The 14,526-nt window shown below is 41.8% G+C and overlaps 1 protein-coding gene across 1 annotated transcript in view; it reads left to right on the forward strand.

Annotated features, from left to right (window-relative positions):
- The window catches only part of CNTNAP2 (contactin associated protein 2), a 1,271,576-nt gene that overhangs the window by 840,288 nt on the left and 416,762 nt on the right, over window positions 1–14,526 (forward strand). Inside the window, exon 13 of the mRNA XM_029062825.2 lies at window positions 13,870–14,070. Coding sequence (XP_028918658.1) covers window positions 13,870–14,070 — 201 coding nt within the window. The remainder of the gene's footprint in view (window positions 1–13,869; window positions 14,071–14,526) is intronic.

Here is a 14,526-nt window from a genome sequence, read left to right on the forward strand (position 1 = left end):
GATAAGTGGCTTCCCCAAAGTCACAAAGCTGCTAAGTTCATTCATTCATTCATTCATATTTATTAAGCACTTACTGTGTGCAGAGCACTGTACTAAGCGCTTGGGAAAGAACAGTACAAGAATATACCATGACATTTCAAACCCAGGTTCTCTGACTCACAGGCCTGTGCTCTTTGTGCTATACTATGCTGCTCTATTAGACTTTGAGTTCCTTGAGGATGAAGGCCACGTCTATTATTCTTACTTTAAGTTTATAATCCCCTAATACAATGTTCTGCTCCCAATAGAAATTTAGCAAATACTATCGAATTGAAGAATGAAGTAGAATTCTCAATCCCACTGCTTAAGTCTTCTTTCTTTTGTGAGTTGTCTGAATTTATTTTCTGTTTCTCCTTAGCTGTGGACATTGTATTCATCTACTTTACAGCAGTTATTTATTTTCATTCACTAAAGTAATTAGAAGCTATGACCTTCACTTTGGACAAGAGGTGAATGTGTTTGTGTGTGGCTGGGGCTGGGAAAGGGTTGAGAAGGCAGTTGGATTTCGATTGAAATCCAGTAGTCATTGTGACTGCCCTGCCTCCTGTCTCTCCGCACTCAAGGCAATACTTCACACTGCTGCCTGGATCATTTTTTCTTAAAAAAAAAAAATTCCATCCAAATCTCCCCATTCCTCAAGAACCTCCAGGCGTTGCTCATCCACCTCTGCATGGAAGAGAAACTCCTTACCCTTGCCTTTAAAGTACTCAATCCAGTTACCCCTCCTACCTTACCTCACTGATGTACTATTACCACCCAGCCCACACACTTCTCTTGTCTAGTGCCAGGTTGGCCCCTGTGCCCAGATCCCATTTATCTCATCATCGGCACCTTGCCCACATCCTCCCTCTGGACTGGAACACCTTTCCCTTCTGTATTCACCCGACCACCACTCTCCCCAGCTTCAGAATCTTATTAAGTTCCCATCTCCTCCAGGAGGCCCTCCCCAACTAAGCCCTCTTTCCCCAGCTACCTCTCCCTTCTGCGTCATCTATTCACTTGAGTCTGGACCCTTTGGAAACTTGGTATTATCCCTTGCCACCCTCAGCACTTATCCCAGCTCTGCCACCTGTCTGCTTTGTGGCCTTGGGCAAGTTACTTCACCACTCTTTGCCTCAGTTATCTCATCTGTAAAATGGGGATTAAGACTGTGAGGCCACTGCGGGACAGGGGCTGTGTCCAACCAGATTTGCTTGTATCCACCCCAGCACTTAGTACAGTGCCCGGCTTAACAAATACCATTATCATTATTATTATTATCCGTAATTTATTTATATTAATGTCTGTCTCCCCCTCTATACTGTAAGCTTGTTGTGGGTAGGGAACATGTCTACCAATTCTGTTGTACTCTTCCACACACTTAGTACAGTGTCTTGCACACTGTAAGCACTCAATAAATACCATTGATTGATTAACAATTATAAGTAAGTGCTTATTGTGTGCTAAGTGCTGGAATAGGAACGGATATAAATCACTGTTCCATACAGGTTCACAATCTGAGGAATGGTGATCCAGATATTTTATGCCCATTTTCAAGATGAGGAAATGACTCGTCCAAGGTAACACAGCAGACGAGACCTGTACTCTCCCCACTATCCTATGCTACCCATCGTTAGATCATCAAGTTTTAAGGAACCAAAAGGTTGATAGAATCCCGTTCCCTGTTCTTTTAATATATCTTACCTATTAGCTAGTTAAACGACACAAAATTTAGGAAGTTGAATTGCAGTTAGACATATTGGTTGATAAATCTTATGTAGGAGACATGGAAAAGTAGTTACGATGGAAAACGTCTAGATGAACAAAGGCTATTTCATAATGTATTGGATACAACCTGGTAAATTTAAGCTGTCAGGTTATTGTTAAATACTTTTCCCTCTTCCATAGATTCAGCACAAATGTAATATAACTATAATTCCATTAACTCATAACCTAAGAGCAAGCAAAGTTCCTTCTTAATCACCCAGCGGGGCTCAGTGGCCTTTAGTAACCTTCCATAATGTGGACAACCCTGACCTTTTCTACTGAAGAATGTTTGCCCCTAAAGGAGAGCCGGTGTCAGAGTTATGTTTATCAGGGAACCAAAATTATGTACTGAATTTTATTACTCCTGTTCATACATCATCTCTTCCCTCATTAAGGTTTGTGCTAGGCCTAGGGTGGAACTTGGCAGCGGGACTTCCTTATGAACATTCCAGTGCAGACCAAAAGGAAGAAGGAAGGAATACTTTATCCAGCCGGCAAGCAGGGAGAATTTAGTTGATTAGGCTGTAATCTGTCTGTAATGTCTGTAATCTGGAACGTCTCCAGCCCGCAGAATGGCCTAGTGGACAGAGCATTGGCCTGGGAGCCAGAAGGACCTGGGTTCTAATCCTGCCTCTGCCACTTGTCTGCTCTGTGACCTTGGGCAAGTCACTTAACTTCTCTGCACCTCAGTTCTCTCATCTGTAAAATGGGGATTAAGACTGTGAGCCCCATGTCAGATGGGGACTGTGTCCAACCCAATTATCTTGTTCCTTAGTGCTTATAACAGTGCTTGGCATGTGGTAAGAATTTAATACATACCACAATTAGTATTATTGTAATCATTATTATTATTATTAGAAAGGGTCCCGAGATACCTTTGATGAATCCAAATGGCCAGGATCCAAACTTTACATTTCATTCTGAAGGTGATACCTGAAATTGTTTACTGCTGCCCTTACGTGAGATGTGCTTTTCATTCAGCTTATATGATGGTCCTGGCAGGTATAGTGCATATCAGCTTGGGAATATGTTTTTATCACCCTGTTCCTGGCAGATCAGAAATACCATAATGATGTAACAGTCAGCTTTTATGGAGCGCCAGTATATCTTGGATCACTTTACAAGTGTAATTCACACTACACTCCCCAACTCTCTCTTCCTCCCAGTAAGGAAGCTGACGTGATAACCCCTATCATACACCAGCCAAGATGTTGCCTGTGTTTTTTGGGAGACCACAGGAGAGGAACAGTGAGGGAGATGGATTCGACTTCCTGACCCTTAAATATATCTTCAAATCACTCCTCCAAGTGTTCCACCATCCCCCGATGGTTAAAAACAGGAAAGATCTAGGAACTAAATCTGTTTTACTATGCACAGCGAGGAGCTCTGTATGTTGAAGAGAAACCTCTAGGTCACTGAAAACATTCCAGTGCCTCTTCTCCCAGGTGCCTCAATTTCAAAGAAAAAGGAAAGGGGCTTCTAGCTTGTTTTACATTCAGTAACTTCACAGGTATTGTAAAATAAATGTAAAACGTCTACGAATCCAGAAAACACTTGGAAAACAGTTTCTCCTTCCTCGGAAATATCTACTATTTCCTCGGGACAAGTAGATAGCTAGGTATATTTGTCAGTTGGATTATCAGGATTCATATTTATGTGTGCTTTCCCGTTTAGTCACAGGGGTTGATTTGATATACATCTTAGGAGGAGAATCGTGAATATAAAAATAATCAACATCTTGCACCACCTGCAGAACATCAGCTGTACTCTTACCTCATTTCCTTAGCAACTGGTGTTCCCTGTGGAGGACCCATCTGCTTTGCACTCCTTATTTCCCTCTGTTTGATTACAACCTTTTCACTGTCTGAGTTGCATACCTTTGTGTCTTCATGCAATATCCCAGAAGTAAAATAGGCTGATTACAAACAATTGAAGTTTATGGCTATGTCATAAGAAATGCCCCACTCCAACAGGACACAGCTGTTGAGCCCATTGTTGGGTAGAGATTGTCTCTATCTGTTGCTGCACTTTGCATTCTAAGCATTTAGTACAGTGCTCTGCACAAAGTAAGTGCTCAGTAAATATGAATGAATGAATGATCAGTCAGTGGTATTTATTGAGCTTTTAATGGTGTGCAGAGCACTGTACTAAGTGCTTGGGAAAGTACAATGCAACAGAGGTGGTAGACATGATCCTTGCCCACCAAGAACTTACAGTTTAGAATGGGAAACAGACATTAAAATAAATTACAGATAGGGAAAATAGTAGAGTATAAGAATATGTCCCCACTCAGGATAGCATCTGGAGAGATTCCAGTACTCTACTGCTTTCAGCTATGGGAGGGAGAGTCAAGCAAAGGCATACCCATTCTGTTCCTATCTTGGGCAGTGACTGGCGAGTGGAAGGCAATCTGCTAAAGTCAAAACTCACCTGTGCTGGGCAGCAGCGGCACGGGAGAGAGTTGAGGGTGGAGACTCGGGTTTACTGCATGGAAGGAGGCAATGGAAAACCACTTCTGTATTTTTACCAAGATACACTACCAGAATGATTGCAGATGGAGAGTGGGGCGTTCTGGGAGAGATGTCTGTGGCGTCGCTATGGGTCAGAAACGACTCGAATGCATAAGAGAAAACAAGAGAAATAAGGATATGTATATAAGGGCTGTGGGGATGGGGTAAATATCAAAATTTTCCAAGGTTACACAGCCAAGGATGTAAGTGATTCAGAGGGGAGGGAAGGTAGGGGAAATGAAAGCTTAGTCACAGAAGACATCTTAGAGGAAATGAGTTTTTGGAGGCTTTTGAAGGTGGGGAGAGTTGTGGGCTGTCACATATGTAGCAGGTATGAGTTCTGGGCCCAAGGGAAGTTGTGGGCCCAGGGCTTGATGGATGGTTAGATGAGATAGAGATACAGAGAGTTGGATGGGTTAGTCACTTATCCTTTCTTTGCCTGTTTCCTTATCAGGGTATTGTTTTCCCTCCCTCTTAGGTTGCAAGGGACCCAGACTGTGTCTGACCTAATTGTCCTGCATCAGTCCCAGGGTGGGGTTTTTATGGGTTTTTTAAAATATTTTTCATGATACTTTGGTATTTTGTGGTATCTTATACTATAAATACCATAGAAAATAATATTTGACATAGTAAGTATATGCTTACTTTGTTCCAGGCACTGTCCTGAGTGTTGGAATGCAAGCCAGATATACAGGTTGGACAGATACCATAAAACAAACAAACAAACAAAAAAAGACTCCAGGTCCCACATGGGGTTCACAGTCTTAATCCTCATTTTACATATGGGAGAACTGAGGCATAGAGAAATGAAGTGACTTGCCAAATGTCACACAGCAGAGAAGTAGCAAAGTTGCGATTAGAACTCGGGTCCTTCTGACTCCCGGGACTGGGCTATAATCACTAGACCATGCTACCTCTCAAGTCTTTGGTTTATAGTAAGTGCTTAATATGTATCACCATTAGGATGTATGAATTATATCTCTCATTCTCCCATTTTTGCTGCACTGACATACCATAGAAAGGAGGATAGCAGAGGAAAAATAGCTCAAATGGCAGGATGGGGAATTATGATTAAAGAATAATTTTCTGTCAGTAAGAAATTTCAGTAGGTGAAAGAGACTGATAAAATCATCTATTTTGAAGAGAATTAAAAACAAAAGTGTCAGCTCTCAGGAATGGTATACGAGCTATCCTCCTTGATACTGCTGACATGTGTTGTTTATGTTTCTTGTAAAAGAAACTTTAATAATAAGATATGTGAAGAACACACATCTTCTAATCTTTGATAGTGGATATCAAAATATTTCTATGAAGCAAGAAAAATTAGTGAATAAATGTAAAGATTGTTTCCTGCCTTGTGGAAAATTAAATGAAAATATTTCATAAATAATGAGGTGGTTGAATTCACACTCCTGAAAAGAAAATTTCTGGCAAGTGCATTTTCTCTAAAATTTCAAAACAGTTTATTCTTGTGTCAAAACAAGCTACTTGATCAACATGAAGGTTGTGTTATATGCTAGGAAAATGAAGCAAATTTTTCCAGATAGGCAAGGAAATGAGACAGCTTGACAGGAAGGAACTAATTTTCCATAGAAATTGAAGGAAATAACAGTGATTTTCTTCTTTTTGCCTTTTTGCTGTAGAAGAATTCTTTCCCTGTTTCACATTTTCACAGACAGATACAGCCTTGGATTTCATCTCAGAGAGTATCTGCTTGGGTCACACTTAATGAGTGTGTAATTCTACTACCATATTTACTTGCGTGATTGCCCTACTTTTCTGCACACATTTCAGAACCCCAAAACAGAGGAGGGACTATTATGTGGGAAATTAAGTTGAGCAATAAGGGGAAAAGGAGGAAAGAGAGGAAAAGGATGGAAGAGGAGAAAGAAGAGAAAAATAAGCAGACCCCTGAGACTGCATTCTTTCCATTTTATTCTCGCAAGTGCTGCATTCACTAGTGAATGATGGTAACTTCCCTGCCCTCTCTTCTTCCTATCCTGGTGTATGTGCAACTTTCAAAGAAGAAAACTTAGAGTTGTAAACTGTGACATTCTGACTCTGACCCTACCCTGATGAATGCCACTTTTCGGGGCTTACAAAAATACTTTATTTCTTCCTCAAAAGTTGGGGGCAGAAGGGAATGGGAAATTATGCAGTGGAGTCGATTATGTGAGTGTGTTATAGCCTATCATTGCTAAGGATATCTGACTTGTAATGCCTGACACCAAATGATGTTGAAATCCTACTGCTGAGACTTTTCTGACTCAATCCAACAGGTTGGGGCTGCAAAATGATAGGTTGGTGTCCTATTCATTCATTCAATCATATTGATTGAGCACTTACGGTGTGAAGAGTACTGTACGAAACATTTGGTAGGGTGCAGTGAAACAGATACATTCCCTGCCGATTCATATCGAACAGACCACCACTCTTCCCATCTTCAAATACCTCTAAAACCTCATCATCTCTCGGAGGCCTTTTCTGATTAATTCCTCATTTCCTCACCCTGTTTTCACTCCCTATTGTGTCATGTATGGGCTTGAACTCCCACCCATTGCATTTGAATGCTTAGCCCTATACTCGATTGATGCCTGTAGTTCTAATTTAGTTTAATGTCTGTCTCTGTCCACTAGATTGTATAAACTTGTTGAGGGCAGGGACGGCCTACCTATTCTAGTATTTTCTCCCAAGCACTTAGTATACGTCTGCACAGAATAAGTATTCAATAAATACCATTGATTTATTGGCATTTGAAGTTCCTCAACTGGGAGCAGAATGGCCTAATGGATAGGGCACAGAATTGGGAGTCAGAAGGACCTGGGTTCTAATCCCAGTTTTGCCACTTGTCATCTGTGTGACATTTGACAAGTCACTTCATTTCTCTGTGTCTCAGCTACCTCATCTGCAAAATTGGGATTGAGAGTGTGAGCCCTGTTTAGGACAGGGACTGTGTCTAACTCAATTTGCTTGTTTCCATCCCAGCACTTAGTACAGTGACTGGCACAGTATAAGCGCTTAGAAAATAACCATTATTAATTAATTCCTCAGGACCAGCTTGGGGGACTCAGTCTTTAGGAGATTCCCCCAGGTTGATAGAGATTGGTCCAATCCTGATTGAACACCCTCCAGGAAGACTACAGACCCCTTATTCAGCATGGCTGAATAAGCAGCGTGGCTCAGTGGAAAGAGCACGGGCTTGGGAGTCAGAGGTCATGGGTTCGAATTCCAGCTCCCCCACTTGTCAGCTGTGTGACCTTGAGCAAGTCACTTAACTTCTCTGTGCCTCAGTTACCTCATCTGTAAAATGGGGATTAAGGCTGTGAGCCTCATGTGGGACAACCTGATTATCCTGTATCTACCCCAGCGCTTAGAACAGTGCTCTGCACATAGTAAGTGCTTAACAAATACCAACATTATTATTATCATCATTATTCTGTCCTGGTCCTTGAGCTGAATCACAAGACATTCTTGAAGCTGCCCCTAGGTCAATCAGCAAATTAGTAATATTTATTAAGTGTTCATTCCATGCAAAGCACTCTACTAAGTCCTTGCAAATGTACAATACAACGGAGTTGGTAGATGTGATCCCTGCCTGCAAAGAACATACAGTCAACAGGTTCAGCTGAGACACCTCTAGACTGTAGGCTCATTGTGGGCAGGGAATGTGTACTCTCCCAATCATTTAGTACAGTACTCTCCATACAACAAGTGCTCGGTTAATACGATTGACTGAGGGACTGAATACAGTCATTGAGGTTTGGTCTCCTCACTTTGGAGGACCAAAGACATTGGAGCAAAATAAAACAGGACCTATTTAAATTGCTATGCCGATGAGGTGGGTATTAGATTATTTTTTGTACTCCAGGTTTACATATTCAGTTGTACTTATCAGAAGAAAAACATGAACATTACTAGATTACCCAGTGCCTCTTGATAAAACTGTGATTAGAAACAGAAATGTTAAAATTGAGCAGGCATTTGGTATCATGTATACTTAGCCGTTCAGATCAGATTATGAATCTCTTCATTATTGATACACACTCCAGTCATGGGGATAAGGTTCTTAATTTTCCCATTTAATGGAATGAAAAAGGAGAATTTCATATGTGGCTAACCCCCTTCCCTTCTTCCAGATGCAGGATATCTTCATAATTGTTAATAAACATTTGCCTCTTAAGGTTTAATGGCTCCAGAGGAGCCATTGCAGGGTATGATATGAAAGCATATTAAGAATAATATACAAAATACATCTACAGCAAGTTGTGTTTTTTATAATAGCCCTAAAATAGAGAGAAGCATTTTCCATAAGACATATTCACAAAATACTATGGAATGGTTCTAAAAGAGACATTACGAGCCTGCTGTGAATGTGTATTAAAAATTCAGAAAAGTTTGCTGAATCTTAGCTAGATGCTAGATATATTTTATTTTTCTTTCCTGGCTCTTTCAGAAATAGGTTTTTATTGAACTAAATACAAATGCATAAAAGAAAGTACGTCTTATTCTTGAGCATTATAAAGAACATCAGAAGAAAACATATACTTTTTGCTTCCTTTTGATGTGCTGTTGAAGTTGCATGTCCTTGTGATAGAACATGAGCTTGGGAGTCAGAGGACCTGGGTTCTAATCCTGACTCTGCTGCTTGCCTGCTGGGTGACCTTACACAAATCACTAAACTCTTCTGCGCCTCAATTTCCTCATCGGTAAAATAGTGATTAGATACGTGTTCTCCCTCTCCTATAGACTGTGAGCCCCATGTGGGACAGGGACTGTTTCCTCCTTGATTATCTCATATCAACCCCAGCACTTAGTCTAGCACTTGAATCAAGGTAGCATGCAGAGTGGAACGAGCACAGACCTGGGAGTCAGAGGACCTGGGTTCGACTCCCAGCTCTGCTGTGTAACCTTGGACTTGTTCTCAGTTCTCCTGAGTTCTCCTCAGAACTTAGACGTCAGTTCTCAGTTCTTCCTCCTGTTTAGACAGTGACCCCCATCTGGGCCAGGGACTGTGTCCAACCTAATTAGCTTATATCTACCCCAGTGCTGAGAACAGTGTTTGACACATGGTAAGAGCTTAACAAATACCATCAAAAATAGTAAGCACTTAACAAATACCATCGTAAATACTTTAGCAGTCAGTTGCATATGGGTATGACTGAATATATCAATATTGAAATATAATTGAGGGTGATCGGCAGGCCGAGATTGGCAAGGCAAATCTCCTCTCATTGCAGCTGCCAGATTTAGAAAAGGAGCCTCAGAAATGAAGTAAACCCCCCTCCCTTACACAACACAACTATGTGTGAGCACCTCCCCCCCACACACACACGCATGCACTCTGTCTCCCTTTCTCTCCCTGTCTCTTAAACACATACACACTCACACTGCTTTTCTTATTTTTTGTCATCTCTTTATTTATAAATTTCCTATACACAGCTTCAGAATATCTCATGGAGTTGTTATGTGGAACAACAGGCACAATGCATGTTAAATCCAAAATATGAAGAATAATTGATAATAAAATATTCTGAGCACTTTACATATGCATTCAAGACAGAGGTAGAGCTAGTCAAGAAGTGGGTTTGAGTATGAGCATAATGAGGAAACCTTGAGCTAATGTCTGATGAATGGACTTTATTTTTGAGGTTGAATATCGTAATGAATTTTAATGACTTAGACTCTGAACATGATTGTTCTTACATGCTCTCTCTTATCCTTCCTACGTGGGAAAATAAATACGGTAATTGTTTGTGAAGGTAAATATTTCACTTAGCAGAAACACTATGTTTAGTTTATTTTGTAAAATCAAAGGAATTTGGGTTCATTGTAAGGGGAGTGGATTGCTTGGATATATAAAGAGAGACTAGAGTTACAGAATCAGTCTACAATTGTTTTAAAATCATGAATATGACAATATGCATATCTCCAATGATTGTGATAGAGACTACGCTGTTCTTCATTTAGAGACCTTTTAACTGAGCTTTAAAAGGGATTGCTAAATAGGTCCAGTTACTCACATGCACTTTTTTTGTTATGTTAAAGCATATTGTGTGATTACCTAATTGAATTAGAATATACCCAAAGACCTCTCCCCTGCATTTGATGGTGGTATTCCCAAACCCGGTCCTCTCCCAGACTTCTCTATCACCGTCGATGGCACGACCATCCTTCCCGTCTCTCAGGCCCACAATCTCGGTGTCATCCTTGACTCGTCTCTCTCGTTCACCCCACACATCCTATCCGTTACCGAGACCTGCCGGTTTCACCTCTACAATATCGCCAAGATCCGCCCTTTCCTCTCCACCCAAACGGCTACCTTACTGCTACGGGCTCTCGTTATATCCCGGCTAGACTACTGTGTCAGCCTTCTCTCTGACCTCCCTTCCTCCTCTCTCGCCCCGCTCCGGTCTATTCTTCACTCCGCTGCCCGGCTCATCTTCCTGCAGAAACGATCTGGGCATGTCACTCCCCTTCTTAAACAACTCCAGTGGTTGCCTATCGACCTCCGCTCCAAACAAAAACTCCTCACTCTAGGCTTCGAGGCTCTCCATCACCTTGCCCCTTCCTACCTCTCCTCCCTTCTCTCTTTCTACCACCCACCCCGCACGCTCCGCTCCTCTGCCGCCCACCTCCTCGCCGTCCCTCGGTCTCGCCTATCCCGCCGTCGACCCCCGGGTCACGTCCTCCCGCGGTCCTGGAACGCCCTCCCTCCTCACCTCCGCCAAACTGATTCCCTCCTCACCTCCGCCAAACTGATTCTCTTTCCCTCTTCAAAACCCTACTTAAAACTCACCTCCTCCAAGAGGCCTTCCCAGACTGAGCTCCTCTTCTCCCTCTACTCCCTCTGCCACCCCCCCTTTACCTCTCCGCAGCTAAACCCTTTTTTTCCCCTTTTCCCTCTGCTCCTCCACCTCTCCCTCCCCATCCCCTCAGCACTGTACCCGTCCGCTCAACTGTATATATTTTCATTACCCTATTTATTTTGTTAATGAAATGTACATCGCCTTGATTCTATTTAGTTGCCATTGTTTTTACGAGATGTTCTTCCCCTTGACTCTATTGCCATTGTTCTTGTCTGTCCATCTCCCCCATTTAGACTGTAAGCCCGTCAAACGGCAGGGACTGTCTCTATCTGTTGCCGACTTGTTCATCCCAAGCACTTAGTACAGTGCTCTGCACATAGTAAGCACTCAATAAATACTATTGAATGAATGAATGAATGAATGAAGCGCTGCACTAAGGGCTTCAGAGAGTATAACACAAGCAATACACAACATCCCCTACCTTCAAGAGGCATATGATCTTATAAACTAAGGCGTAAAGATTTGCAGATCTTTTGGGATATTTATCTGCTGCACTTTGTGGTGAGTAGTTACTCACCTAAACTTCTCCTGGACTGTAAGCTCTTTGAGGGCAGGGATTGTATCTATTTTTTCTATCGTACTTTCCCAAGTGCTTAGTACAGCAGTAAGCACTCGGTAAATTCCATTGATGACTATCTCCAAAACTTTAGATGATGCTCTTAGCCTATTGAATTGGAAGAGTTTCCTAGTGAATCAGAAGGATATTTGAGACCCCTTGTTGTGTCTTCATACATGGCAGTATATACATATACAGAAGCAGAAGTGGCATGGCTTAGTAGAAAGAGCACAGGCTTGGGAGTCAGAGGACATGGATTCTAATCCCACTCTGCCACTTGTCTGCCGTGTGACCTTGGGCAAGCCACTTAACTTCTCTGTGCCTCAGTTACCTCATCTGTAGAATGGAGATTAAAGCTGTGAGCTCCACGTGGTACAACCTGATTAATAATAATGTTGGTATTTGTTAAGCGCTTACTATGTGCAGAGCACTGTTCTAAATGCTGGGGTAGACACAGGAGAATCAGGTTGTCCCACGTGGGGCTCACAGTCTTAATCCCCATTTTACAGATGAGGTAACTGAGGCCCAGAGAAGTTAAGTGACTTGCCCTCAGTCACACAGCTGTCAAGTGGCATAGTTGGGATTCGAACTCATGACCCCTGACTCCAAAGCCCGTGCTCTTTCCACTGAGCCACGCTGCCTCTCTATTGATTACTGATTACCTTGTATCTACGCCAGTGCTTAGAACAATGCTTGGCACATAGTAAGTGCTTAACAAATACCATAATTATCAATCATTATTATTATTATTATACACATGTACTTGGCTTCCAAACTGTAGCCCTGGCCACCAGTCTCTCCACCTTCAAAGCCTTATTAAAATCACATCTCCTCCAAGAGTCCTTCCCTGACTAGCCCTTATCTCCTCTACTCGCTCTCCCTACTGTGCACTTGGATTTGTAATTTAATTTGAAGTCTGTATTTTCCTCTAGACCGTAAACTCCTGGTGGGCAGGGAACATGTCTAGCAACCCTTTCTTATTGTACTCTCTCAATTGCTTAGTTCAGTGCTCTTCACACAGTAAGTGCTCAAAAAATTGATTGCCCATAAAGCAAGAGTACTTAGATTGACATCTTTGGCCCTTAAGTCTCAAGAATGACAAGAATGATAAAGAGAAATAAAGCATTGATAAGGATTAGGAAAGACTTGTTGCAGCAACTCAAAAATCTGGCATTTGTAGGCAGAGCATTTCCAACCTGACCAGGACAGTCGTGTTAATGTAAAATGAGCTATTATTTTAAATTCAGTGACAGAGATGCTAAATATCACTGCCTTGGCCCTCTCTCTGAGACCCTAAACTGGATAATGAGCTTCCTCTACCCCTAGGAATGGACACATCATTCATAATCTTCAGAATTTCATCATCAAAATACAATTTTCATCCAACATAATCTTTGAGGAGATATTTATGCAAGAAATGTGCTTGGATTTCTCACAGGACAGAGAAGGAGTACCAATGCAAAATCAAAAGTATAGGTTGACTCCCCTTTCCACAGCTGTTCCCCATTTTCCCAAGAAACAATGAAGAGGAGGTAGGTCTCCACAAGGTGTGGTAGCTGATACTTTCACTAGGCCCTTTACAAATTAAGGCAGGATTAAATAAAGAATGGAAGAAGCTATGGGACCATCCCCATACCTAAGCTATATGAAAAGAGGTATAAATAAACATTTGAATAAGCCTTGAATTAATGAATAACAATACACAGTGGACTAAAAAACAGATGGTTGCAGCTCATGAACATATTAACAGTTTGTATGTGACCTAACCAGTTGTTTAGAAGATCCTAAATATCGCAGAGCTTGGTAAGTTTGGTTCCTTCTGAAATATTCTTGAGAAGCAGCATGGCCTAGTGGATAGAGCACAGGTCTGTGAGTCAGAAAGACCAGCTTCCAATCCTGGTTCCACCACTTGTCTGCTGGGTGACCTTGGCCAAGTCACTTAACCTCTCTGGAACTCAGTTTGATATCTCTAGATATCCCCCTCTAGACTGTAATCTCATTGTGGATAGGAAATGTGTCTGTTATTGTGATTTTGTACTTTCCCAAGCAATTATACAGTGCTCTGCATACAGTAAGTGCTCAAATATGAATGAATGAAGAATGAATGAATGAATAAATGAATAAATGAATATCTTTTTCTTTCCCTCCCCAGAGGACAAAGTATGGTCGACCGTGTATCATGACTTGCAAGTTCAGACTGCCGTGGTAGGCAACAGCCCAGAAAAAGTCTCCGTTCTCCAGCTCAATTACAGCGCCTCCCTTGATCAGATCGCTGCCATCACCAGCAGTGCCGAGTATTGTGAGCAGTACGTCTCCTACTCTTGCAAGATGTCAAGATTGTTGAACACCCCAGGTAGGCCGAGAATTGAATGTCATTCTTTAATTATTGCCTCAGCTGGGGCTGGAAATTACCTCACCATTTCTGCAGGTGCAGATTCCCGCAAGAAACCCTCTTTAAATGTGCAGGAAGAGATAACAAGGTAAAAGGAAATTTTTTCTGGGTAATTAGAATGGAAATCTTTGAATTTTCATTTGGCAGGTAGATGACTGACTTGATTTTTGCCATCTTATCTGAATCCTGTTGCTCTGCGATACATTCTTGTCAGAGAGCGAATGTTTTACCCTGAAAGTTGTATTGGACCGATCTTTAAATGTGAAAATGAAAGCACACTAAGTCTCATTCGCCAGGGTTTCAGCTGCTCTTGTGGGGGTTAATTAAATGCATTTGGAAGCTGGTTTGACCTTTCTGGCCTCTAGACTGTAAGCTCATTGTAGGCAGGGATTGTGTCCGTCATATTTTTATACTGTA

Source organism: Ornithorhynchus anatinus, chromosome 4 (assembly GCF_004115215.2).
Source record: "Ornithorhynchus anatinus isolate Pmale09 chromosome 4, mOrnAna1.pri.v4, whole genome shotgun sequence".
NCBI classification, from domain to species: Eukaryota; Metazoa; Chordata; class Mammalia; order Monotremata; family Ornithorhynchidae; genus Ornithorhynchus; species Ornithorhynchus anatinus.